Raw genomic sequence first — 27,829 nt, 5'->3', positions numbered from 1 at the left:
TCAGTGAAGCAGCTCTGACAGCACTCTGATCGTTACTAACCTTTAATTAAAGGTTACCCTTGTAAGATGACTAGTTGGCGTTATATTGATCGCTATTGATAAAAAAGTATATTGTATTAACTAGTGATATTGATTTATTGATTTACAGAATACTCTATAAAGTAAAAGTACGTTGATTGAAAAACGCTCAGACTGTATTTCAGAAAAATGTTGGACAGCCCCCTTCACCACCATCATCAAATCACCAAGTGATGGTTTCTTTTTATTATCACCTCGGCCATGGAGGTCATGTTTCACCAACCTGTTTGTTTGTCAGCTGGATTTTGCATCATACAACTTTCGGTGCCGTTTTGGACATCTGACATTATACTGAATATATATTTCAATGTGCTGTTTTTAAAAAGCCTCTCTCCTCAGCAGAGCGATAGCAGCATCCATCACCTAAGTGGCTTTTGGTCACGGCAGCAGATACTTGGCGAAACCGTGTGTCTCTATAAAGTTAATTGTCCCATCTGCTGAGGATTTAGTGTTATAGATGCCTCGCCGTGGCCCAACACATCGACTGGCAGCTCCCTCAGCTCCATTTTAGTGCAGATATAACAGCCTTGATTAAATGTTTATGTCCTCTGACAGATGCCGTGTGTGTTTTTTAAAGTGACTCAATTAGCCTGACCTGACCCAGAGATCACACTTGATGAATGTGTCATTCCCTAAATGGAATTTTCATTCACTTTAAATAAGAGCCTGACCTCAGATTACAGGACTTTACTGCATGTGTCACTTGTGACATGTGAGCGGTGAATCATTGTTTGTGACAATATGCATTATAATGCTTCATCATCGGTCTCATCTAATGTCGGAGTGTTTAATGCAGAGCAGTTTGCAGCAATATGAACTGTTACAGATGAAGAATGTCACCTCACCACATTAGCATGACTGGCCTCCATCTGCTGGGCCGCTCTGTTATGGGTAGCCATCTGTAAACAACGACATATGGATCCCTCATCCAACGTGTTTGTCTTTCTCCCCCTCAAAGTGTAAATCTCAATGGAACTGCTTCCACAACACGCCTTCAAAAACGCCGCCACGCGTCCGTCGAATGAAAGAGCACGCATCAGACAGCTAGTCGGCATCGTTTCTTTTTATTTGTGTGAAGTGAGAAACAGAAGAGAAGCGGTTAAACCACACAGAGCCGCAGTGAAGTTAGACAGAACCTATTCAAACTAGCAGTGCAATTCTCATTATTCTCAAAACAATAAAGCAGCAGTTCATGTTCTGCACTGTGAAATTATGACATGACACTGAATAAAAGAGAAATAATCATGGACATGTAACTGTACGTTAATGCAGAGCGGATTCTCTGCGCGCACTGTGGTGGAGCTCAGCTCAAAAGCTCCATTTTTCATTCACATATTGTTTTGGCTGGGCTGTCCAGAGGCGAGTTAGTTGATCTGTTACCAGAGGATTGTCGACACAAATCCCTGAAAACCCTTCTCTCAGCGAAGTGCCTTTAAGCAAGGCACTTAAACCCCAACGCCCCCAGCCGACAGCAGACTGTGGTGGTACTGGAGATCTTCCAAAATGTGTTTGACCATGTGAATATTGAAAATAAAAAGACGGCCAAAGCTCTGTGTACTTTCCCTGGATAAATAATGGATACAAAAAATCTTTACAGTACTCTGATATCTCTCAAGAAGCTACTTCTAGTAAAACAAGTATTCAAGTACCTGAGAGCATCGTCCCATGTCACAGTCCTTTAGTAACACAGCTAAAGGGTTTGGTGTTGAACCATAGAGCACTATGGTTGTAAATCCTCAGCACCAGCAACGTTTAACTTCCTGATGAGTAGATCAATGCATTCCCTGTGCGTCAGGACGTGGGAGAACTGTCCGTGAACACAGTCTCTCTGGCTGTAAACAGTTAAGGCTTTAGTGATTCTCTCCTCACAGTAATGTCGGAACTGAACTAAGAGAGGATTGTCTAAAGACGATCGCTTCAAGAATGACACGTACATTCATCCAAAGATTTAGTGCTACAAAAACAGTTATGGTTCCATTACAGTCCCTGTAATAGACATATATTAGCTAAATTATAAATAGCAATTGGGCTATAATACACAAGTGACGGGGGCTTTTTTTTTTTTGATTTGATCACATCTGAGAGGGAGAACTGTCAATACAAAATACAGCAGTGGCTGACTCCCACCACAGGAGGGCACTGTTACATTGGTAATACTGCTTCACTTGTTCACTGAAATCAAGTTTCCAACATCAGGACCAGAACCGAGGGACACGTTTGAAGCGTTTAACGACCAATAGTGGAAGAGTTTGGTAAAAATGTAGTCGTTAAAATATGTCGGACTCTTTTAGGCCTCAACAAACAGTATTTTGCTAAAAAATGATATTCTTACACTTCAGAAGGAAACTCTTAATTCATTTATAAATCAACTAAAAACAGCACCACCGGCTTCAGTACCTGGATGACACAATAGTATCTGAGCCACCTCATGAGCTTTAACTAGTCGGAGGGTGGCCGACGTCCAGCCTCCTCTGCGCTGAGCCTCTTTTTCGTGCAGCAGGAACAGCGCTGACTACACTTCCCAGGGTCCCCGGCGTCTGGAAGAAGGCCTTGGAAGCAGATGCTGTGGCGTCCTTTGGAGTATGTGGAGTCTGAGGATGGAGGGAGAGATGCACGTTTTTGAGAACATCCTATTAAATGTTGCTGGTTCCTGCAGATCTGCAGGTTTGTTTAATCTCATGAGGATATGAAAACAATTTAGACTATTTCCTGGTTTTATGTTAAAGCTACATTATTGCCATGGAGTGGAAGGAGACGTGACGTGTTTTCATTTATGTATTTAGTGGTGCCTTCAAGAACTCTCAAGGATCACCTTAAAAAGCTCTGTACGGATTTATTGTGTCTGTAAAAGAATTCTGAAAATGATCAAAACCACTTTTCTGTCTATCATCTGTAGTAAAGTAATTATTTCATCTCTATGGTGCAATTTTACAAGAAACCAATGAGAGAACTCCGCTCAGTAACTAGCACCAGACTCTGCTTCTCCCTGTTTTCATGAAGGTGTCACTCGATCCAAATTACAGCACGGCCGTTGACTCAGACGATCGTTTATTATTTACGCTGCATTAATTCGCCATCCAGTGCCTCGGCTGGTCGTCCAAACACCACCGATCAATGAGAGCGATGCCAGCAGAGCTTTGTTGGGTTCTTTGTGTAGACGGGAACATTAAACCATATTTAAAGACTCTGAGATGAATCAGCCCAAACCTCTGCCTCACAAAAAGCTTTCTAAATGAGTAAATGAGGGGAAACCTTCCACAAAACAGATGCTCACGACACACTGTGTTATACCAGAAAGCTCATGAATCAATGTGAAGGAGAATTACGTCTAAATGAATGTTTTCCGAGCTCAGACCGGTTTGGATGTGAAGATTTTTAGATGTATTCATTTGGGGTTGTCAACGGACTGAAACTCTTACCAGTGGTTCTGGTGTGCTGATGCTCACAGTCTGTCTGGGTCCCTGTGGCGAATGTGGAGCTGACCCGTACTGCTTGCTTTGTTCCGGAGTGGACGGCGATGGAACCGGCGACCAGCTCACGTCAGGCGCCACCGCCGCCAGGCTGTAAGGCGCCGCCCCTACTGTAAAGTGGGCCGGTGACATCACTGCGGGCAGGCTGAAGCTGAGTTTGGCGCGGCTGTCCGAGCCTTGCTGTTGTAGCCCGCCGGCAACCAGAGGGTAGTGGGAGAGGGCGGCGGAGGGCACCAGGACGTAGGGCAGCGCCAGGGTGGGAACACCGCCGGGAGGAAGTGCTAGACTGGTCGGGGACTGGCCCGCAGAGAGGAAGAAGTTGAGGCTGTTCAGACCTGGAGACAGAAGAGGAGAATGTGGGGAAAAAGGTTTAAGGAGGTTATGTTTTCAATTGCATTTGTTGGAAGGATGAAACTAAAACTACTTAACTGGTTCACATTTCATTTTGTGAAGGAGTGGGGCAAAGAAGGAAACCTTTAAATTTAACAATTTGCAGATATAGACATTTTATTTCACTTTATATTATGAGATTGGGTGTTTTTCAACGTTTCCTCCTTCCTTGATTTCTCAGAGAATAATTCATGGATCTTGATGAAAACAATGTTTAGGGGACTGATACTGATTTTTTTTTATTGATGCACATCCAAATAAAAATCCAGATGTAGTGAAAACCATGAAATCTATATCTAAAATATGGTTTCATGGGGGGGACTGACATGGTGATTCAATCCTGTCATGTGATAGATGTCACATGACCTACAACGAGACAGGGTGATGGAAATCAAGCGCACCCTCGGCACACAGGTGTCTTGATTCACTGTGTCTCCTGTGAAGTGGATCCTTTGTTCTCCTCTGAGGTCATGCAAGAGAGGATTTACTTCATTCACTAGACACTGAGAGATAACTCCAGCTGAAGACCACTCTATAGAACTTCAACATGTCCTGAGTCAAGTACAATGGCAGTTGGTGAGTCTCGATAATAATAATATATATTTTATTGTAGCTGATAACATGTTGATTTTAGCAGCCAAGTGAATGTAACGTCTTTAAATTCCAAAAACCATCCCATGTTTCCAAAGCACATGTTACTGTGTTAATGTTTGACTTCAGATTTAAAACGAAGCCCAGTTACTTTGTAAAACACGTCAGATCAGACGGGTGCAGCCCATGAGCAGGTCGACAACAATTTTTATAGGCATGAAGTTTCCACTGTTTCTTAAAAAATAGAGAGAACACTTATGGATCATTCTTGGGCCCACGGTTGAGACCAGCTATCAAAAGCTAAACAGTCAGTAACCATTTTAAGATGATTCGACTTAGAAACTTTGATTTCTTTAAATGCAACAGACATTTTCAGTTAATACGGTCTAATCCTTTAAAAACAGTTAAGTTATTTTTTCCTCATTACTGAAAACATTGTCAGTTCTAAGGAAATTATTCCAAACTCAAAACCCAAGTTGTATATTTAATGACAGAGTTACTTAAAAATGATTTGGCAGTTTAACTTGTTTCTATTTTCAATCGTAATAATCCTCATTGCTAGAACGTCATGACCATAGAAACCTGTTTACCACATTTATTCTTATACATTGATTCAGCTTCAATAGAATCTCCACAGCACAAGAACTCCAACCACTCCCTCAAGTTTTTGTTCATCTATGTACAAATAGCACATAATTGTATTTCCCTGATTTAGTCAAGGTTCATTTTACGGAGGGCAGACTCCACCCCTTCCTCAAAGATTATTAGGGTTCTCATAAATCAGTATATACCTGCATTGTTGGGTACGTAGAGGTAGTGTGACGGCTGGGCGGGCTCACTGCTGCTGCTTTCATCGAACGCTCTGCCGGGGCCTGTCGCAGAAGTTCTGGTGAAACACTCCTCTGCTTCCCTCTGAGGTTCAGCTCCCGCCTGGAAGGAAACATGACACAGACTTTTAATAGACATCTAAATCTGCATAACGGAATTTATTAACGCCGTTTAATCATATTACTGCACTGAACCAAAATAATCGTGTTGTTAAAGTGGTAAAAGAGACACTGGAGTAAAGACAAGGGAACCACTACACAGCAAGTATCACCTCACCTTGTCACATTCCTCTAACCCAGACATTCCCTTCTTTTTCACCACTGCCTCCTCCTCCTCGCTTTCTTCCCTCCTCCTCTTCCTCCCCTCCTCAGACGCCGACACGGGTGACCTCTGACCTTCGGGCATCGGGTGAGACTTGTCTAACGGCCCATACAGCATCACCACCGACGGCTGCGACAGGCTGGGCAGGTAGGCTAAGCAGTGGGGAGAGGAGGTGGAGGGGGTGAAGAGGTACTCGGGCGGGGGGGGAGGCGTCAGCAGGGTGGACTGGGCGGAGGACGGAGGTGGATGGCTGCTGCTGCTGTGGGTGTGAGGCTGCAGCGCCGCACTGGGACGGATACTGAAGAGAAATTAGGAAAACAACAAAAAAAGATGTTGAAGATTTGTTTGGATATAATTTGACCTGATTGAGCAATACAGGCGTCACCATCCAATCAGAATGCAAAGTGAATGAAGATGAAATTAATATTATATTCAGTAAAGACAGCAGTGGTTCAGGCTCAGCTCTGGCTCGTGTTGCCTCCAAATAAATACTGGACACCAGTAGTTCAATGAACAATGCAATCAATGGAATTAAACTTAGGGGCGGAGCTTAGAGGAAACAAAAAAAATGTCTTTCATTCAGTCCTGTTTCTCTTTCCACATCATCTGAACTGGGAGATGAGGAAAATCAGCTTAACAACCAACAGCTAAATGACAGAGTAAGAGTTTCCACAGTCGGGGGAAACAGGAGTCATGTGTCTGTCAAATACACGTCATGAATGGATTTAAAGGAGACTGAAAATGTTCCAGAGTACATTATTTGTGTGTAGTTTTTCTGCTTTTTTCTCCAACTGCCATTTTAAAAAAACAGTTTCTCTTACTTCTCATATCCCCTCTCTGTCACTGGTTAATTCTCTTTGGCATATACTCAAGACAACTCTTTGTAAGTGATACCAGTGGGATCCAGTGCTTCCATGTTGTGTGAATGGAGGTTTGCAGAAAATAAAACCGCTGTGACTCTTGAACAGGACAAATCCAAGTGTATTAGTATTATTAGTATGTGCACAGATCATTTCTGCTATGAAGTACTCCAGTGGATTGAGATCATTTCAGTCTTTTGCCTTTTAAAACCAAAAACGCATTTGTGTGGATGTAGTCGCTGCTTCCTCCAGTACAATCACAGGCTACTTTCCTGCAATGGTTCCTGAAGCCTTGCACAGTTCCCGGTGGTAGAGTTGGACATAGAAGCCCCTGTGATCTCTTGCTGATGTGCAGATTTCTAACTCTCCCGTAGGCCGCCACTGCCCCTGGTGGATTTTGACCCAGCCTTGTGTGTAAAATATCCTCTTTCAACACTCACTTGCATGTCTTATTATTTCCCTCCCCCTCCAAAAACACTTACGCATTCACAGCCTTGGGGCGGCTGTGGTGAACTACTGTGTCTGAAGAAGCCAACATATACATTCACGAGGCCATAACTATTCATATCCACAGCAGCCAGCTCCCGTTACGTGTAGCCTAAAGCTGAGCTCATCAGCCAATGCAAACACACGGAGTGTGTTGTGTTATGTATGAGAGACTGAGATTTCTTATAACTCAAACATAGTCAATAGCTTTTAATGCCTGATGTGAAAATGGAAACCGAGTTTATCCATTTGAGAGTAATTGCGTAGCCTCGCTCGGACAGCGGATACATTTTGAGACGAACCGTTTCTTTAAACGGCTACTGCACCGTGTCTATCCTGACAAAGGTTAGAAATACTGTGTGCTGTAAATTCTTTGGCAGTAAATCTGAGGTGTGCGATAAATCTAAACCAAGAGAAGGCCAGGGCCATTACAGACCTGTGTGTGTGTGTGTGGGAAATCTGTTTACACAGTCACATTCTGGGGACTTGTCTTCCTGATGGGGACAAAAGGCAAGTCCTCATTATGTAAATTATTCAATTTTAAGGTGACATGTTTTTCACGGTTAGGTTGGTAAGTTATGTCCTCTGTAGTCGTGGAGACGCAACTTTGTGTATGTTCTTGTAGACATGCGAGTCTAGACCGTACAGAGTGAGGACATTTTGGATGGTCTTTACTTACTGAACAACTTTCAATATGCTCTTTATGGGTTAAGACATTTATTTGTGAAGGTAAGGGGCTTGGGAATAAATAAGGGTCTAAGGAATGCATTCTGTCAATGAGTGTCAAGATAGAGGTGCAAGGGTGTGTGTGTGTTTGCTAACTCACTCAGAGCTGTTTCCAAACTGCAGTCGATAAACTGCGTTGGGGCCGGCAGTCTTCCTGGAATAATCCACAGGCTGATTTGGCAGACCTGAGTTGTGAGGAATCAAACAGGAAAAAACTCTAAATTACTTTTCTGATTTAAGTAGCAAACAGACGTGATCCAATACTGTAAGATTCAGCGTCTCTTACCCGTCAGCTCTGGTCGTGGGCTGCTTGGGGACGACTTGACCAGCCGTTTAACTGCCACAGATGTTGGTGTGATGTTGAAGGAGGCGTGACGTGCCATCTTGGCTCCTCTGGGGTCCTGGCGTGCCATTGGCTGTGTGGAGGCAGGAGTGACTGCTGCCAAGTTGAAAGTATGAGGGGTCTGAGTTAGCATGACAGCAATAACGACAAACGTCGGGGATGTGATTTTAGAGGTCTCTGAATGAGTCATCACATTTTAGAAATTCCATAGTTGGGCGTGGATATCAGAATGTGACTTGTGTGATTCTTACCGGCACTTCCAGAGTTGTTGAATTCAACCTGGCCGAGCCACTTGAAGGCCGGTTTCCTGTCTTTATCCTCACGCACGTGCAGCTTCTTTATGAGGCCCAGGCTGGTCAAGACATTGGCGATGTCATACAGTCGCCGCACCTTAGCTAAAGATACATAGAGGTTTAGTTAATACAACAGATGGATTTCTGTAACAGGACACACAAACCATCTTATTCGTCACATTTCAGCTTTCTGATCACAGCACGTTTGGTTTTTGTTGGATTTCTTACTTTTGTATTTGCTGTGACTCGAAGAGTCTTGACTATCCTCAATCAGGATCTTTGCTGCTGCGTCCAGAGTAACAGTCTGAGTTTTAGACACCAGGAACAGCATGACAAACTTCTGGCTCATGATCCGCAGAGACTTGTCCTTCCTGTTGCCACTGGCTGCAAACGACACGGGTACTTTCAGTATGCGAGACCAACATGTGAGTTATCAAACAGAAATATGAACATCAGTAATGAGATTAACATTAATTCACCATGTAAAACTAAGTCGTTCCAGTAATAGACTTTTTATATTTTATTATATACATAAACAAAACATCGACATGACGAAATTTGAAAGAAAGCAGACTTCGTGCTTGTGTCAGCATTTGCTCACTTGTGGTGCAACTTTGCCCATTTTTTAAGCTATGAAATTCAAATGCATGTGTATTATGTTAACTCGCAGGCAATGAAGTGTGGCAGTAATTACAACTACAGGAATATAAACATGAAACATCACTATCTGACTCACCAAAGCTCTATTGGTTGTGTGATTAGGCCTGAAATTATGGCCTTGATTACAATTTCTACAATAAAAGTATTGGATGTTTTGTGGCGTTATTAAATGGTTTACAGCGCAGCCTCTTCTAAAGGTTAGAGGCTGTAATGAGCTTGTGTTAAATGTCGCCAGCTAAAACTGAATATCAGCAACTATGCAATACTCACCGGAGGTGCGCCATTATCTTGAGGTATGCTTTGTTTTCATAAGAAATACATCAACCTCAATTATAGCAGGTATGTTAATGTGAGCGTGTACAGGAGGTGCATCTTTCATGTTTTGGGTGTTCACATTCTGAGTGAAATAATTATAACTAATTAATTATGAGAGTATAAATGCGTAAATGTAACAACAATCAAATCCAGTCACCAGGAGCTACCTTCACAAACTACCTTTGTCAATAAATGTTAAATGTTAAGTTTTATAGGTCTGTCCATTACCGTTGCCAACGTCTCCTTCCCCTCCGTCATCCTCGCGTCCAGGCCCGGCCTCCCTGGCCTCTGCAGCCAGCTCCATCTGGAGGTGGTAGCCCTGCTGCCGGCCCCTCCGCTGCAGCTCCTCCAGCGTGGCCTCCAGCTGCTGACGCCCATACCAGGTGTAGCTGTTTTTGGCTATACGGCCGACGATTGTCAGAGACTCCAGCACATTGACGATGTCATAAATACGCCGCCTTCCCACTCCTGACAAGTGCAAGAAGGGAAAAATTAGCTTAATTATCTTTGAATAACCTCACTGAATAGTCAGTATTGCAATTTAAAATGAATGAAAGCTGTATTCTTTATTTAAATAGTGATGTGCATTTGAATCAAAGGGATCACCATAGCAACTGCACCTAAATCCAATAACATAAAAGCTTTATAAGGCTCATGAAATGGACATTAGATGCCTCCATTACCATCTAGCCCCCATTAGTGTTCACAAACAGCACAGGAAGAAGCAGCCATCCATCTCCCCCATCAACACAATCTTTTGTTTTGTTGCTGGCTCTTACCCAATCTGGTCGCCACCTCGTCCAGTGAGATCCAGATGGGGCTGTTAGGTGGCGGATAATCGGGGTAGAGGGCCAGGAACTTTTGGCACAGCAGACCCAGACTCTTCTGCTTCCTGCTGGGCTTTTTCTCTGCCTCATCCTCTTCATCCACAGCTTCAAACTGAACAGAAACATACATAGGTAAATATTGAGGACGATATCCTAACATTGGGTAAAGAGGTTTTGGTTACGCTTTGTGCATCCCCATTATCCTGTTTCAGTACGATAACACACATCTTAAATTGATTTCCTGCAACATGCCTCCGAGGGCTCATTTTTCACAGAATCAATTCTTGAAATCCCTGGAAAGATATTAAAACTGGAAAAATGTTCACGTGTCGGATTAAAGTGTATCACAAAAACTCGGGGTGATTTAGGCTCCATCTGCTGCTTGTATACAAAATTACTTAATCTGTCATAACTGAGAAATTTAAATTATACTTTGGAGAACTCCACCTTGAGTGTTCAGCTGCTAATAAAATGTAAGTAAGGGGAAAAAGGTGTTTACACTTTCAATTGTGGAAATTCTGGCTTCATTTGAGAAACAATAACCGTGATCAATTGAATTTCTCCTCTTTGGCAAATGCCAAAATTCCTCATTTCACATACTTGACAAGAGTCTTCCACCTCTGTGTCCTCCATCACGGTATCTGGACTTGCAGGCTTCTCCTTCTCGTTCTCTATGGGCCTAAACAGCACCTTCTTCATCTCTCGGTCCCTAATGTCCGGACTCGCCGCGCTGATCAGCATCTTAAGATTGGCCGTGGGGGTCCAGGGCTCGGCCGCGGTGGCGTGCTTGATGGGTGTGATGTGTGCCAGGTCAGCGGCTGCACCTTTTCTGTTCGTCAGCAGAGGAGGGACGGCTGACTCTGACGATTTCAGCGGAGTGGCTCTCCTCCTCTCTGTGCAGATGTTTTCCTGTGATGGGGACAGATGTGTGGTTAAAAGACAAACTCACCACATTCAAATTCGAGGTCATTCACACCATGTTTTAACCGTAAATGTCCTCTGATAGTCTCCTTTGGAGCTGCGTTATATAGCTGCTTAATATTATGAGAATAAAATCGTTATATTACAAGAAGAAAGTTGTAATTTTATTAGAATAAAGATGTAATCTCATTTAACGAGGGGGATATCCGACGTCCAGCCTGTTGCCTCCATCAAAATGAGGTATATTGAGCATCTGGTTTAGCACGGGTCTCACAAATGTTATTCTGATGAAGCACATTATTTAAGTTTCATAAGTAAAATGATTATGGAGCTCAAGTAACATTACAAAGCACCATTTTATGTTGAATCTTTTTATTTGGGGAAGTAAAAACTACTGCAGGCACACTGGTGAATTCGTATTTGAAGACAACCCCCCCCCCCCCCCCCCCCCCCCCCCCCGTCTCTCTTGGGATGCCTTCACACTACATTGATCTTTTCCCTCTTTCCAGTCTGACTCTGCAGCTCGCCCTCATTCGCATGATATCAACCCTGGCAACCAGCTACAGCGATCAGACCACACGGACCTGGGGATCGAGCAGTGATCCACCTCTGTTACCTTTTGTTCGGCCCGGTCTCCATCCTCCTCTGTCACCACAGTCACACTTTTCCTTGGACTCGTGAGGTCTCTCAGTGCGAGGCATTCAACTTCCATGAGGGAAACCTGTAGATCCACCATAAAGAAAACAGTGAGGATGTGTCAGAGGTCGAAGACGGATCAGAGGACTAGTCGTTCTGGCGGGGGAGGATTGGGGGGGGGGGGGGGTTGAGGAAGTTTCAGTCTGGACAGAAAACTCAAAGAGGAGTGGGCAGCTGGATTTGGCGCAAAGAACATCGGCTAACTAGCCCATAGCCAGCTAGCAAGTGGAACTAAGCTAACAACTACCTCACAGTTTGGTTCAGTGCTAACACAACGTCAGCCATGACACTGCAGCAGATGTGGCAGACACATTAGTGAGGGTGTCGCTACAAGACATTAATACATAGGTTAGTAACACGTCGTAGCGTCAGAGCTGTTTACATGACAGGCTGCCCATCTTTAACTCGCTGGATACACATACAGCGGTGGGTTCACAGTTGAGACTTGAATTAGCTGCTAACGGGACCAGTCTCTGCTGAGCAGCACATCAGTGTTGGATCAGACAGGAAACCGCTGGAGGGACAGACCCATACCTCACTGTTCTCTGCTGAATGGATGAAATGTTCCTGTCCTGGCTCCGTGTCACACGCTCGTCAGTTCCTCCACACTGACATAGCCTCTGGGAAATAATCGGGTAGTCCTCCGTGTCTCAGGTCCTGCACGGTGCTGTCTTGCGGAGGGGACACTCTGATCTGTCCTCAGGAGACAGCATCACCCGCTCAAGCTTGTTTTCTGGCGCTCTCCGGCCTCTGGCCCGCTCCAGCCAATCAGCGCCCGGGCGGTGGGCGGCGTCCTTTGGCTCCAGCCAGTCAGCGTCGTCGCGCTGGGGTGCGCGTCTCGGTTTTTACCAGATTACCACGCCCCGTCGTGGTGTTGGCGGGGCAACAGGCGCGCTCCGTGCAGGATTCCGGGGGAAACAAAGAGTGGAGGAGGAGACAGAGGTCTCACTCTGCGGATAATTCCCGGAGCAGGATCAGAAACGGGTTTTACATTTCTTATCGCACTCAACTCAGAGATTGCACTACCTACTTTTAGTATTTACAATTAATGCAAACTTCTGTATTAACTTTCAAGTACAGACTACCTTGACACAGCTTAAAGAATACCTATGTTGCCTAGATTTATTCAAACGAGTGACTGCTTCTTCCTTATAGACGATGTGTGTAACTTTCCGAGCCCATGTCTGTCCCCTGCTTCCTGTCCCACTGAGACACCTTGCATCATCTCTGTGAATAGAAATCTACCTTGAATTCAATCACCACGGCTTTGTCTCCAGTATAATGCAGAGTTAGCTCTGTGGCTGGAGGCCCCTGGGAGGAAGAGGGGGGTGACAACAGCAGTGGCGCTAATATCACCTGGTCCTCAGCGGGAAAAGTTGCGGTGGGAGTGAGAAAGTGGAGGGAGGGAGGGAGGGACGGAGGGAGGGAGACCCGCCCTGGATGTAAACAGAGAGCCTCAGGACTGGCCCCCAAATCTGCCGCCAAATGTTATGTCAAAAGTATTTATAGTTATATAATAGGAAGTACAGGAAATCTGTGATTCAGTCCAGATTCTCTTCTTCACTAGATTGACTTTTAATTATCAAAAAACACTTCAAAGGTTTTGTCATCTGCACAACAGATACAGCGTACATGTTGGCAATGAAAATCTTCAATCCCAGGCACCTCAAGCAACTCACCATGCAATAGTGTCAGAAAATAAGAGTAACTAAAAATACCAATACAACTAGTGCAAATAAAACAATACAGTACAAATGTCTTGTTGAGGTCCAGTGTGTAAGATTGAGGTGAAGAGGATCTATTGGCAGAAATTGTAGGTAAAATAACCCTAGTGATGTTTTCACCAGTGTGTTTCATCTAAATCGTATTAGTTGTTTTCTTTCCCCTAGAAAGGCCCTTTCAATTTAAATACTTCATATTTACATGGGGGTCGTCTCTACAGACCCGCCATGTTTTTTTTACAGTTGTCCAAACTGGACAAACTAAAAACCTTTTGAGTTTTTATGACAACTGAAGCTGCCATAGGTTCCATTTCATTAATTTTTTTCTTTCCTCTTCTTTCATTACAAATGAAAAAAGCCCAGGTCAGGTCCCTGAAAACAGCTCTGGCTGCAATATTTGAACCAATGACCACTTACATTAAGTCTCCTGTCTCTCCGTGAGAACAGCAAGTGAAATTTTTTGTGTTATTCAGTGCAAAGACTATATTTGCCTCGGTTGTACAAATGTGTTGTAATTGTCATTTGGACATCACACGTTAATCCGAGCATCAAATCCAACAAAACAGTGACATCACTTGTGAGCACGTTGCTTTAGGGTTATGTTAATAGCTGGTGATCACTCTGCATGAGTCGTTAAATTATTATAGCAGAGAGGAGCAGAGAGATTCATGTTTACAGTTTATTAAACCCTCACTGTTAAATCGAATCTGTTTGCTTTGCTTCTCTGACAGCCTTTGGCCCATTAGTCACTTAAATTACATTTGTTTCAGTCTAACTGTGGCCCAAAACTACCCACATGTGGAAATTTAAGAGGCCAAATCAAACAAATAAATAAATAAAATATCTGTTTGTCATCCAGAGTTAAGCTCTCAGTTCTCAACATCTACCCACCTGCTCCTTCATGCAGTTATCCAATCAAACAATCACATGGCAGCAGTGCAGGGCATGAAATCCTGCTTTTGGATATTTTAGGACAGGAAGCGTATGAAATTCAGGACCAAAGTAATCATACTTTGTACTGATGTAGAGTTATTGATGAAATTATGGTAAATATAATATTTTCCCAGGGACCTCTCTCCCCCCAAGGACCCTACTTTGAGAACCCCTGTGCTAGAGGTTGCTTCAGCAAGTTTCATCAAATAGAAACAACACATCCTCCAATAGTGAGAACAAACTACACAACCAATGATAAGAGGAGATCTCTATCACCCTATTCCCCATGTCCAGGCTTTACCAGTATAGACAGAAAGATGCAGCTAGTTGAACTTGGATAAGAAACAACTAATGTTTACCCATAACTTTTTGAACTTATTTTTTCAAGAGTTGCCTTTGACTACTAAGAACAGCCTGCTTCTGCAAAATGTGACATATTTACATTATTTAAGAGTGCTGAATAATTTCCTTTGAGCACACACTGCTGTCTCACACAATCACAGCTCACCACTCAGAATACACATCACTCACAATACTGTTTCTGTGTGAGCATTTCTCCACCATGATGTAAGTGACATCATGATGTTAGTGAGTAGTTTTGTGATGTAAATGTGAAATACAGAGCCACTGCTGCCCAACATTTCCCACATTATAGAAAGAGACAAAAGGAATAACCTTTTAAAAGTTTATTTACCTTTGATTATTGTCAAAATGCAAGATTGTGTAAGTAAGGATTACTAGTATTTAGTATATAGGGCCTCACTGGATTCAGCTTGCTGGGCTGGTAACCAGTCGCTAGACCCACACCTGGAGTGTCCCCTGTGCCTCCCCGACAGATGGACTCCACCCTCCCCCCGCTCTCTTACCAGCAACCAATCAGTGTTGTGTGCAAATCTACCTTCTTTGCTTTTGTTATAATCATCATTTCCCCCATTAAAACCATAGTTCCTTGTGTGAATATGCTTATTTGCTGTCAATATGAAAACAAACTGAACAGATGACTGGTCCTTAATGAAACAAAAAACAGCTATAATTATGTTGCTTGACTTTTAGAGGTCACATAATCACTGCATGTCACTTGACTGTGTCTCTGCAGCAGTTGTGTAATTTGTTGTGTGTTTGCCTTAGGACTGCAGGGCTGTGTGTGTGTGCTTGAAGCCCAGAGCTGCTCCATATGAAAAGTGCCCTGAGATGATTTCTGCTGTGATTTGGCCCAATATAAATTAAACCGACGTGTGTGTGTGTGTGTGTGTGTGTGTGTGTATAAACCCGGGCACGTTGCGACTTGTCAGGTTGTGAGGGAGTCAGCTGAAGCTGCTTGGGTCCTAACAGTCAAAAGTGACACCCTCCGCCCCCTTTGCTGCTTTCACTGGTCTCTAACATTTGAATGTCATTACAAAGCTTTGTTTACTGCTCACCTCTGATAGGACACTGACTGAGTCCTAAGATACCAATCTGTCAAACAATGCTCTGAGTGTTGTTTTCTTATGGCATGCGTTGGCTGTAGATCTCTGAACGGAGTATCGGGTATTTTGAGCATTGGGTGTGGTGCACCTCTTCAGGCCAAGGGAGTAGAGTGGAGAATAGCTTAATTTGATAATATAGGAAGGAATAAACAAGCTTCTGCCTGTGTTAGTGTGATATTATTACAATGAAGACTTGAATTATCTTTACCAGTGTAACCAGAATTTTAATGTTGTTTGAGATTGAGCTAATATTAACTATTTGATGTTATACAGAAGGGGCCTGCTCTTCCCAGTGGACACGAGAGTGATTTAAAAACAGTTTCCTATTCATTATTGCAGCACATGTAACAGAAGTCAAATTACAATTAAGAGGATGTTACTACAAATCAGTTACTGCAGGTTCAGAAAGTATCATTTATCTATATGTTTGACGTGTGTAACAGAGGTTTCTACACTACTGTGATTTTAGATTATTGTGTATACTATATGCAGTCACCATAGCAACTGAATTAGTTAAATATCATGGGTCAGAGTTGACCTCGGATGATGGCAAACAACAGGAAGCACAACTCTGCCCCACAGAGCATCAGTAACCACATGATGTGATTCCAGGGTCATGGGTCACGATGATGTATATTTATAATTGTGACTCCAGTGCCTCTTTTGATTGTCTTACAAAAGACAAATATGAATTTCCACACGGAACACTGTTCTATGAGTGCTGCTTCAGTGTTTACTGACATTACTGGAACATAATGCGGCAGATCAATAGGGAGAACTGAAAGAAAGTAGGGCCACAGGTCAGGAATAACATGCTCATTTGAAAGGATGCTTGCTGCAGGAGACTGGATTTGATATTCATGACACAACTCCGCTGAAGCTTGACTAAAACAGCAATGTGAGCACACACATCTCTATGTGTATCTGTGAACATCGTCCAATTATTTAGACTTTTTCTCCACTTACCTGAAGCTGTGTTCATCCAACAGAAAGTTTAATGACGTGAGTCAATCTGTTGAAAGGTTTTCTGTCATGGACGTGAATGTTTGATCCCTGAGCGTCTCCGCTTGATTAATGGCAGACTCAACAGCATGACTCCGCCGCCCCTTATACTCTTTCTTGACCCTCCAAAGCTTTTTCTAACGAAGCGGACGGAAGATCAATAACTCAGAGAAGCCTCTGATGATGTTTTGACGTCGTCTTCCATTACTCGCTGGCGGATATTTGATGAAATCACCTTGAAATGTTGTTGTGTAGACATTTCAATCAGAAGGAAAGCGTCTCGTCTCTTCTCTGATTCAATCAACTATGATTCTACGGTAATTAAAAACAACACCTTGGAAATGTAGGTTTTTTTCGTACCTCCATGGAATTTCTTTAAATATTCTGATCTTGTTAACTTGTTTGCAGTGATGAGCTGACTTGGTTTTTAGCTGGTCAACCAGTCAAGGCAAGCTTTACTATATATATTCGATAAACTTATATATACTGGTTAGTTAACAAAATTAAATTATCAACACAGTCTGCTTTTTGGGGCATCATTTAAATTCATCTTGCATCATAGACAAGCTTTTTACTAGTTGATGTTAAAAATGAAAAATGTAATCATGGAGCGATAACGCATAGTAGGTACTTGTCAGTAGTGGTTGTACTTACTGTGGTAGGGAAATGAATAGGCCTGCTTAGATTCCTATTCTTTAAGGTGTCAGTTCTGTGAGCTAACCACCGGTAGATATTTAATAGAGTCAAAATTGGACGTTTTATAATTGCCAACATACAATATTTGAGTATTTGCAAAGTGAGTAAACGCTTTCAGGTGATTTGGACACATTTTGTGAGGTGGTCCTTTTGACAAATGTCTATGCTTGACTTTTTTTAGTGCTGTAGAAGCTTCTAGGTCTGTCAGGTGTCACTGCCCCATGTGTCTGTGCTGTTCATTTTAGATGTGACACACACACACAAAACATGAACTGAGTTAAAATGTCCAAAGTTCATTAAATGAAGAATAATGTTCCCTTGTGGGATTCACTGTGGTTTCTGTGGTAATGGATAAGGAATAATGATAAAAACAAAAAACTGATTGGCAACCATGGCAACAATCGAAGCTTCTATGCTTTCAGGTCAGCCCTGAAATGACTACAAATATAAATATGGGAAAATGAAAAGGTTGGAAGCCGCTCTGCTCTCCCCAGAATAGAGTAACCCACCCTTCTTTCAGCAAACACAGACAATCCTGCGTCCCTATAACTCACCCCCCACCATAATTTCCATGCAGGACCTTACATCACCTAAAACCATACTTAGACATCTGAAAAAAGACGATGAAATGGAAATTGTCTCTCAAACCCCAGATGTAAATCTATAGATTAGGCTCATTGTGAGTGGTAAACAAAGACTTTATACAAACAGGGAGATAAGTATTGATTGAAGGGTGGTGGAGTGATTGTCCCTGCGGTATCACTGCAGCACATTGTGAAATTGACTCAGTTTTCCTCCCTGATGGTAAAATGGGGGTGTAATTTAATCTTTTTTCCAAATATTTTGGTCCATCAAGCATGAAGAGGCATCTGCACAAGCTCAATAATAGATCATTTCATAAGATGCTGTTGCTGCTGCTGTCTATAAATTACACTCTTTACAAACCTATAATTATGAATTTAGTAAAAGTCTGTCAATAAGCCTGTGTTGTTGGGGGAAAAACATATAAAACTCTAAGTACCACAATGTAACTATGGAAACCTCCATCTTCAAATTGCGGAATAACCTCAGTGTTATTTATTTTTGGAGATGTGACTGCATATTCTTGGTAGCAGCATGTCTATCCCAGGCATAAAAATATTGAGCTTTTATATTCATGGGCCCGATGCATCCCTGATTCTTAGAAAGTCGTATAAACACACCCACATTGCAAATCACTGGAGGCCACAAATGTTAGTTATGGCCACATTGGCACCAGATGCGTTTTCACATCCATTTGTCTGAATGAAAAACATGAGTGGGCTGGACGGCCGAGAGATGGTACATTTACACACACATGAATCATCACAGATAAATAGCTTAGATGGGAAATAAACTTGTTTATATCCGAGAGGCGTCCTCCATCAAATGATTTGAGCGGGAATGATGCCGCCGCATCCGCTCATCCGCGGTGCGATGTGATTCGATTTCACCTGGCAAGCAAACGACATCAGAGGAAAACAATTTGGTGCAATTTTGGCGTCAAGCTGGTCAGCCAGCTGCTTGTTAGGGTTCGTGTGTGATGTGCCGGTGATGGAGAGAGAGCTGGAAGCCTGCAGGATGCCGAAGTCAGGCCCCAGCTTCTCAACACATTTACTCAACAGGGTCTCCATGTTGCATCCCAAACACCGGCAGCTGCTGCAGTGTGGTCTGGCTCCGCTGAGGGGGATTTATTTTATGTTTCCTGGTTTGCACGTGTGTCTTTGGGGAAAGAACATATTCAGATGTTCAGAGGATGATTTTTTTAACAAGGTCTTGTACCTGATGTTTTTACATCCTGGTGGAAATTCAGGCTCTGTCATCTGCTTCTCTCACTGTTTGTGTGATGTAAAATGACATAAAAGCATTCACTTCACTCTCTGCTCTGCCTCAAATCAGATACTTCAGTGAGTGTGCTCCAGTAACTGTCGCCCCAAATGAAACATGTCCGATCTGGACTTTTTATTGTTGCCCAAAATAACTTTTCCCCTTTTTTATTTAGTGAATGTGACATGAACAAGACAGAACTACTACAATAGCTGACCACACAGAATTAACACAAGGGGGAAACAGTTCATATAATATAGGGTGCAACAGCACTGCAAAAGATAGGAAGTAATACATTAGATTTGTGTGTATAAGTGTAGAATTGGTGTGCACACAGGTGAAGAGCTAAGTCAAAAGCAACTCAGAATGAATTGTCAAATGGGAGAGTAAAGGAAAAAAACTAAAACAAAAAGATTTGGGATACATTTTCCCCTTCATTCCTCCATTTTTGCTTTCCATGTCTTCTCCTTCCTCCATTTTTTATTTCTATTTGTTTTATACATCAGAGTCAAAAATGTCCGCCGGATGCTTTGCTCACTTGATTTATAAGGAATGGACTTACTTCCTGCATAGTCCCTCTAGCTGCTTTCAGATATGCTCAGTTTTTCCAGAGGAGGTGAATGTGTGAACTCTTTGAAATCAATTCAACATTTCTCATCTACATGCAAATCAACTGTTCTTGGTCATAGGTCATAGTTTCCTCATACAAATATTTCAGCACTTTTCTTTTTAAAATTGGATCAAGCCAGACCTTCAATCTGGTTTCATTGACATTTGCCAACTCCTGACCCTGATTCATTTTCATTCATTTTTACAGGGTTTAAATAATGTCTTCAATATGAAAACTAATTAAATTCATATTGTGTATTAGCTTAAATATCTTTATTGTAACATAAATGAAAATCTGACCATATTCAAAAATCATTTATTCTTAAATAATTCTTTGCCACTGTATCCTAGTTGCAATTTCTGACCTATTGTGACCTATTCTGCCCTCTAGTGTTGTTCGTCATAGCACTTGATGACAGCCTTTAAAAAGTTCTATTCACCCAATTAGTTGACTAATTTACTGAATCTTCAAAACGTGAAGCATCAGGGTTCTGAGTTCTCCTGATGGAAATGGATCTATATTGTGATGCTGGTGAGGGTGGACTCTGCTGGTCTTTTAAAGTAAAAGTAATCTCTGGGTTAATAAATGACTTCAGAGGCCAAAGATGTCCTTCCTTCCTGTTGTTGGAAGAAAGGCTCAAGATACTCATCAGGCCACTATGACCCTTCACCGTCTTTAAAAATTTAATGGCATATTATTTTGAAAATGAGATTCTACAGTATGTGTATGTTCTTGTAATTGTTACCTCTTGATGATCTTTTCAAGCATAAGCACTGACCTTGTCAGGACCAGTAGACCTCTTGGGGACCAAAGGGTTCTAATGAGGCCAAACAGAATTTCTGAGCTCCACGTTTTGAGTTTCAGTGTTGTTTAAATGACAAGTCAATATTTGAATGTCGGGGTTATGGACACTTGGATGACACCACAGAAGCGGTATGGAGGCATGTTATGTTTCTTCTCAGTTATTTTAAGTTTGAAGAGGTCACCATTTAATTCAATTGTATTGGATTTAGCTGTAACATTGTTTTCCCCTCAACCTCTTTTCCCCGAAAGTGTTTTGTGGACTCAAACACTTCACACACCCCTCCATCGGCACAGTACTGAGTAGATAATGAGTGGATTTTCATTTTTTTGGTGAACTTTCCTTTTAAGGCTCTGTTGTAATTTGTGGTCAGAGTCATGAATTGCTCATAGCTAAGGATAAGGTTTTGGCCAGGCTGTCCACAGTGGATGGCAGTGGAAGTGTTGTGCTTTGTATGTCAGGTCCTACATACATGATTCTGAAATGCGTGTGTACATGAGCACAGTAGCTACAGTGAAAGAGTCTGAAGATGTTAATTGAATGTTCTGATGTGTAGAACTCAACATAGCCATTAATAACTAGTGTAGTTGAGTGGCTCATTATCATGTCAACACTGCTCTACCATTGACAGTCACCAGGGAGCAGTGTTGCAGCTATTAGACTTAACAGCTTTCATTTAACACAGCTGAACTTTAATCCTTGCTCCTGCCTGATAACTAATGTAAATTAAAGCAGCAGTTAAACCAGAGCTGATGAGGAAGCAGCTGCAGAGATGCAAGTTCACACCAACTCATCCAAGAACTGGTTGATGAAACAGATTAGAAGCAATTCTTCTTACTACTTACAGGATTACTCCAAATCAAGTACTGTGTAAATAATACAAAGTTTATTTTTGATATGATGGATATTTACTGGGGATTTATTCCCATGCACATTGGTTCTGTTGAACAACAGACGACACCAGCACCCTTTGGGCTGCAAAATATCTTTTCATGTCTGCTCGATGTACGGTGAAGGCTTGAGTCTTGCACTTAGATTCAGTGAACACCAACATATTGTAGGATGTGTACACAGTACAAATATAAAATGGCTAAAGCTGCATTACAAAGTACAACAAAAATGCTTGATCGTGCCCTCACTGTGGAAGTGAATCACTGTTCTCACTGACTCGACAGCTTTGAAACAATGGCACCTGTCACACCAGTTTACACAGCGTCAAACGCCCTTGTTGAAATGTCCAGAGGCTCATTCTTTCTGGTTCGATTTGAAAAATGTGACCTTTACCAAGTTCAAAGTTAAAAAAAAACACTGAACTTCCAGTCAGTTACCACCCACAGGGAATGCAGTCACTCAGCTTTTAAAGGTCCAGTGTGTAAGATTTAGGTGAAAGGAAACTATTAGCAAAAATCTAATGTAGAATAATCCTCGCAGGTGGTGATGCAGCCAGTCCTGATACTCTCAATGGTTCACCTGTAAAAGTTTCAGAGAATCCTGGGGTCCATGTTTAGCCTCCGCAGCCTGCGGAGGAAGAAGAGCCGCTGTCTTTGTGATGGAGTCTGTGTGGTCATTCCAGGTCAGGTCATCACTGACGTGAACCCCTAGGAACCTGAAGCTGCTGACTCTCTCTACCATAGTCCCGTTGATGGAGAGGGGGGCGTGTTTAACTCCCCGTCTCTTCCTGTAGTCCACGATCAGCTCCTTAGTTTTGCTGATGTTGAGATGGAGGTAGTTGTCCTGGCACCAAGAGGTCAGGGTCTGACTCCTCGCTGTAGGCCATCTCATCGTCGCCGGTGATCAGGCCTATGACTGTCTGCCAGGCTGTGGCTATGGGTTCAAGAACTCAGCATGTAATTAAGCTGAGCTGTATATTATTGACAGTTGTTTTTATGTTTCACCAGAGCACGGAGACATGTATGTATATCTCTGTGTGAAATAAATAGTGCAGTGAACAAACAGCTTAACTTGTCATCATAGGTCATCAACTTGTAAAAACTTTGGAGAAGGGTTCAAGCATTCAGGGAGCATTCAGTCATAACCTGAAGGCACAAGGTGTGTGTGTGTGCGTGTGTGTGCGTGTGTCTTGGCGGGCCGTTTCTCGCAAGTCGGTCGGGAAGTCCCGCCCTAGTGAGAGAGATTTTACTGAAACAATGAAATGATTTTTCGTCTGCGACTTCTTCCTTCTGTGAAATACCAGTCGAGCAACATCAGAGGTATGTCAGTAACAAACAACAAAACACTCACCTCAAGTTCAGCAAGAGGTGTTTTTTGAAACAGGTCTTTTAAGCCTCTCTATAATGATGATGAAGTTGCAAATTAAAGCTGCGTGACCGATCCTCAACATGTTCAAGTGCAGTAAAACACGGTTTTTTTTCTTTTCTGAGCCAAAAGCAAAATAATGACCAGTATTTAATTTAACTTGGTGAAGCTCCATATGCAATAGGCATGTGAAATATAAATATAATATCATTGCAGCATGAATCCATCTTGAATCTCTCTCTGTGTGTGTGAAACTGATTAACATTCTTGGATTTTTTTAAATAGTAATAGTTTAAATAGAATTGTTAATGCTTTTAAATCTTTAATCCCAGAATAACAATCTGTCATTTATTAGTAAATGATAGACAGAATCTGTGCAGCTTCATCATGTGAGATCATTGGATTTATTCTTTGTTTCATCCTCTGCAAGGGCTTTACCTTTTTACTGAAGGAAAACAGTTTCCCTCTGTTCCTGTTCACACTTGTTCTCTGATCGAGACGTTTTCACCAAGACCACTTTGTGGTATTATAACTGACAACAGTAAGAGAGAGCATCCTTTAAACATACTCTCACCCTCAATGAGTCGCCAAGTTTTCTTTTCCCAAAGTCAACTTTTAGGCTTACCATCCTTTGCCTTTTTGACATATGTTAATTTTTTTTTTGTTGATTTGCCTGTTATAGCGATGTCATTATGTCGGACTCATAAATTTTATATCAGTGGTTTTGATCACGTACAAAAAATTGAAATTTTAAGACAAAGATTTCTAAGCTGGTCTTTCTTGAATAATTCTCTTCATCAATGTCCAGTTAAATAAGGAGGCGTTGAGGAATATGAAAAACTCCATGTAGAAATCTTCAATTAATAACTCTCCTGCCGTGAAAGAGAAATGTTTCCTTGCAACTTGATCCCCGAGAGCAAAGGCATGTAAAGCTAAGAAGAACATTCCCACGTTAACTGAGAAATCATTGTTTCCTTGTTGTTGCAGCCTAGTGACAAGTGGCTCAGAAGCTGTGAGGAACTTTTTGTTTTACCTTTGTTGACATTTGCCAATCACACTGTCATTCATATGCCGACACACACCCTTTCACAGAGAGCCTGATTCTTTACCACCAATCTCTCTACATCCGCACACAGGCAGCAGCAATTTTCCGTGCCATTCAGAAATCTGATTATTTACATTTCCTGATTTATTTATTTCATATGAATACATCATTTAGGAGAAATGTATAGAGAAACTAATGAATGTGAGTAAATTAGAATGAAATTCGAATAGATATCAGTGGATGTTGGTGCTTAAACCCCAGCGGGAAGTAGAACGCCATGGAAGCAGCTCCTATGAATTGGTTGCTTTAGATATAAAGGAGACTTTCGCCCCCTGGAGCCAAGACTCTGATGGTGGTGATGAGGGATGGAATGTCTGATGAAGGTTTCTGATTGGATGGTTGAAGAGTTGACAGAGTTGAGGTGGTGCATGGATGGAGCTGGTTTCGAGGTGGTTTTTGACACACACACATATTTACAACTGGTCTAGTCTTGCTGACCACCCAAAGCTCTTTAAAGTACAGTTTTGCCATTCACACACACATTAACACAGTGCATCTAAGTGCAGCACTTTCTCTGTTACACATCAGTCTGTCAGGGCAATTTAGGGTTTAGTATCTTGCCCAAGGATTCTTAAGCATGTGTGGTGAGGGAGACTAAGATTGAACCGCCGACTTTTTGGAAGACAACCCGCTATACCTCCTGACCTGCTTTACTCCTGAGCCACAGCCACTCCTGTCTAAAAGTTTCATATTATAAAAACCTTGACTGTAAAATCTTCAGTCATCTTCTAAACCAGGTGGGAGGAGCACAACGTTTTCTTACTTTACTCTGCACCAAAGACTAAAATCAACAGTGACAGTATTGCAGAACTGTTTGATGAGGACTTACTATTGAATGGAGTAATGCTAAAATAGCTCAGGACGATTAACACTGGCCAAGGAAACAAGCAGGCAGGTTTAGAACTAGCTACCACAATTGCTAACTTTAATTTGAAAGATCATGATTCATTTGTGTGTAACCAAAGTATTTTGTGGGTAATAAATGTTTCTTCAGTGTGTTTAGAATAAATGGATGGCAGGTAAGATGAAATGTAAATCTGTAGGTGTGTGAGTTACAGAGGTGGCTGACAAAGAAGCTGTGTGAGGGATAAGTTAGATTCCTGGCACAGTTAGACCTTTGCTGCTGTGATAGATGGCCTCTGACATCAGAGAGCATCTGGAGACTTGTGGGACATGGACAAACAGCCTGTGTGCAGGTATTTGTTATGTCCCCGAGGATATTTGCTGAGCCTCAAGTCACATAGGCCCTTCCATCAGTCTCTGTCCCCTCCCAGGACGGCACTATCCTCTGGGGCTCAGCAATGCTTTAGGCGTCTGCCACCTTGAACCATCAGTCTTAGGCCGGGGCTGTCTCAGAGCTATTTAACTCCATGCTTCATGGAGAGAGAGAGAGCAGGAGGGAAATGTATTCATTCATTCAGTCTATGGATACACTGAAGTTCCACAGCGTACTTTCTTGTGGTCTCCTTAAATTGCAGGACAGTCTTCAGGAGGATCTATGAATTTATTCATACCGGCTGTGCAGTTCATAAAATGTGAGGCTCTTCACCAAAAGAAAAAAGGACGTAGTCATGTCTTGTGCTATTTAGGTTCAAGGGAGAGAGACAGAAGGAAAACAGAGCTCTCAGTTGTAGAGATGAGAAGCAGGAGAAGAATGACAGGATGTGTTTCGTATCAAATCTAAACGGAAGAAACCAATTATCTGAAAGGTGCAGTTCAAAGTCACTAAACCTCGAGACTGAATTGAGTCTCCATTACATTAGATTGCAAATGCAGACATTCAATCAGAGAAGTGCATGAAACAAAATGGCTTTGGGTTCCTTTCCTGAAATTCGGACTCTCCTTTTATCCCAGATGTTCCTGTACGTACATTTTATAGTGTTGGGGCCCAACTTTCCTCCCATGTGTAAAAGGGACGAGTAAAACAGCTTTCCACAGTGATGCGGAAAAATATGCAGCTTTCGATTTCTAAATCCACCTCCCTACGTGAACATTAAAAAAAACTTGAGGAAACAAAGAGCTAGTGTTCTGAGACAACAATGATATGAATCATCACTGTCAAATAGTTTGGAACCTGTTTATATAGGAGAGGTTTCTCCCTCGGTTTGAGTGAAAATGATACTACCTCACAATTTCATCAACAATGTGAAGTGATTGAATTCCACCACCAACAGGAGAAAGGAATCTGGTGCAATTTGGCTCCCAGCCAGCCAGCCAGCTGCTTGAGGGGGTTCACATGTGCAATGTTTGGCTAATTGAGGGAGTGGGAGGCCTGCAGGAGGCTGAGCTTAGTGACTTCTGCCAAATGTTGCAGTAAAATGGATGTGTCCAGGTCGGACATGTAGACATCTACTGAAAAGACAAACATCCAATGGTAAAAATTAAAAAAAAAACATAATTTCTAATTCTCACATTATCCAGAAGGGACTGAAGAAATATTCCTTCACTTGTATTCATTTAAGACTTTATGAATAATTCTGAAGTAGCTCCAGAGCATTAACACAGGCCGAGTAAACAGCCAATTCCAACCAGGCAGGTTTAGAATGGGCACTGCACTAGCAAGGGTAAACACTGCAGGTGGTACAGAGGGATGAGCCAAAACTTTAGCATGAAACCAAATGTAGGACTGGGATGCGGAAGAGGTTGAGGAACGATGAGAAAGGAAAATAGAAAGAAAGGAAAGTAAACTGATCTTTCACTTGTCAGGATGCAAAGAAAAATCACTCAACACTTCAGAAGGAGACCGCTCCCTAAATGCCAGAATAAGATGTACTCATGAATCTTTATGGATGCAACAAAACCAGTCAAACCTCCGTAATGACCATGTAATCAGATCAATTAAGTTGTATGTAAGAGTGATATCACAGCTCTGCACCTGTAACCTTGTCTTTCGCATAGATCTTGCTGTACTGCCATAAAGGACTGTCATGGTTTTTGGTGGCATGCTGTCATACCGGAATCACAGACAATCAGGTGGCACTCCTGCCATGCCAGCGCGGAACAGCTACTTAGAGTCGATGGTCTCACCTGAGAGTCACTCCCATTGGGTCACAAGAGTGATGGGTTTATTTGGCGTTGGGCTGTCTGAGAAGGGATCCCATGATTTGCAATCTAGGTCGGCTGATGACAAGTGGCTTTTTTGACCTGGTGTTAACGTTCATCCAGAAAGGAGGCAGGAGGGGAGGAGTCGAGCAAATCAATGTGCTGTACACAACTTTGAAATAAAATCATATGTTGCCATTTGAAAAAATAAAATAAAATCAACAAGTGGGTGTCTGTCAGTAGTGTGGTGGTGGTGACCGAACATAAATCAGGATATGTGAAACACTAACTTATTTTATGTTCATTATGAAACTGTAGCAGGTCAGAGGACGTCAGCTGAGATAAAGTCCACCTGCTCTGTTCAGTGACCCTCATTCTGCAATGTACACATTTATAAATCTGCTGTCTGAAAGAGCAGTGCATGTTTGTGTTGTATTGTGTGTTTAGTATAGTTCTAGAACTTAATCCTTAGGGCCCCGGTTAAAAAACAAAATATTTCCTTACCTTCGTGGCCAAAAATGGCCACTCCATAAAACTGCTATATGA

At 42.2% G+C, this 27,829-nt stretch overlaps 1 protein-coding gene and 1 long non-coding RNA gene across 2 annotated transcripts; one reads left to right on the top strand and one right to left on the bottom strand.

Annotated features, from left to right (window-relative positions):
- Positions 1–1,126: 1,126 nt before the first annotated feature.
- e2f7 (E2F transcription factor 7) lies at positions 1,127–13,179 on the bottom strand. Its single transcript, XM_020099991.2, has 13 exons — positions 12,340–13,179; positions 11,726–11,830; positions 10,789–11,097; positions 10,141–10,300; positions 9,590–9,829; positions 8,615–8,770; positions 8,345–8,488; positions 8,037–8,189; positions 7,851–7,935; positions 5,634–5,976; positions 5,321–5,459; positions 3,498–3,883; positions 1,127–2,669 (listed from the first exon to the last, which is right to left on the bottom strand). The coding sequence occupies exons 2-13, from the start codon at positions 11,819–11,821 to the stop codon at positions 2,514–2,516; spliced, it is 2,367 nt and encodes a 788-aa protein (XP_019955550.2). The 5' UTR covers positions 11,822–11,830; positions 12,340–13,179; the 3' UTR covers positions 1,127–2,513.
- On the top strand, positions 4,331–27,509 carry LOC138406824 (uncharacterized). Its single transcript, XR_011240223.1, has 3 exons — positions 4,331–4,514; positions 5,729–5,825; positions 27,140–27,509. It is a non-coding gene; the product is annotated as an uncharacterized lncRNA (long non-coding RNA).
- Positions 27,510–27,829: the final 320 nt, after the last annotated feature.

This window comes from Paralichthys olivaceus, chromosome 23 (genome assembly GCF_024713975.1).
Source record: "Paralichthys olivaceus isolate ysfri-2021 chromosome 23, ASM2471397v2, whole genome shotgun sequence".
NCBI lineage: Eukaryota > Metazoa > Chordata > Actinopteri > Pleuronectiformes > Paralichthyidae > Paralichthys > Paralichthys olivaceus.
This window is presented reverse-complemented; position numbering and strand designations above follow the sequence as displayed.

What these genes read in the sequence shown, in the direction of transcription:
- e2f7 (XM_020099991.2), bottom strand. Translation starts at nt 11,821, where the DNA reads ATGGAAGTTGAATGCCTCGCACTGAGAGACCTCACGAGTCCAAGGAAA. An exon ending in CAGTTTGGAAACAGCTCTGA is followed by an intron (nt 5,977 to 7,850) that starts GTGAGTTAGCAA and finishes ATTTCTCTTCAG; the next exon opens with TATCCGTCCCAGTGCGGCGC. An exon ending in GGTTAGAGGAATGTGACAAG is followed by an intron (nt 5,460 to 5,633) that starts GTGAGGTGATAC and finishes GTTTCCTTCCAG; the next exon opens with GCGGGAGCTGAACCTCAGAG.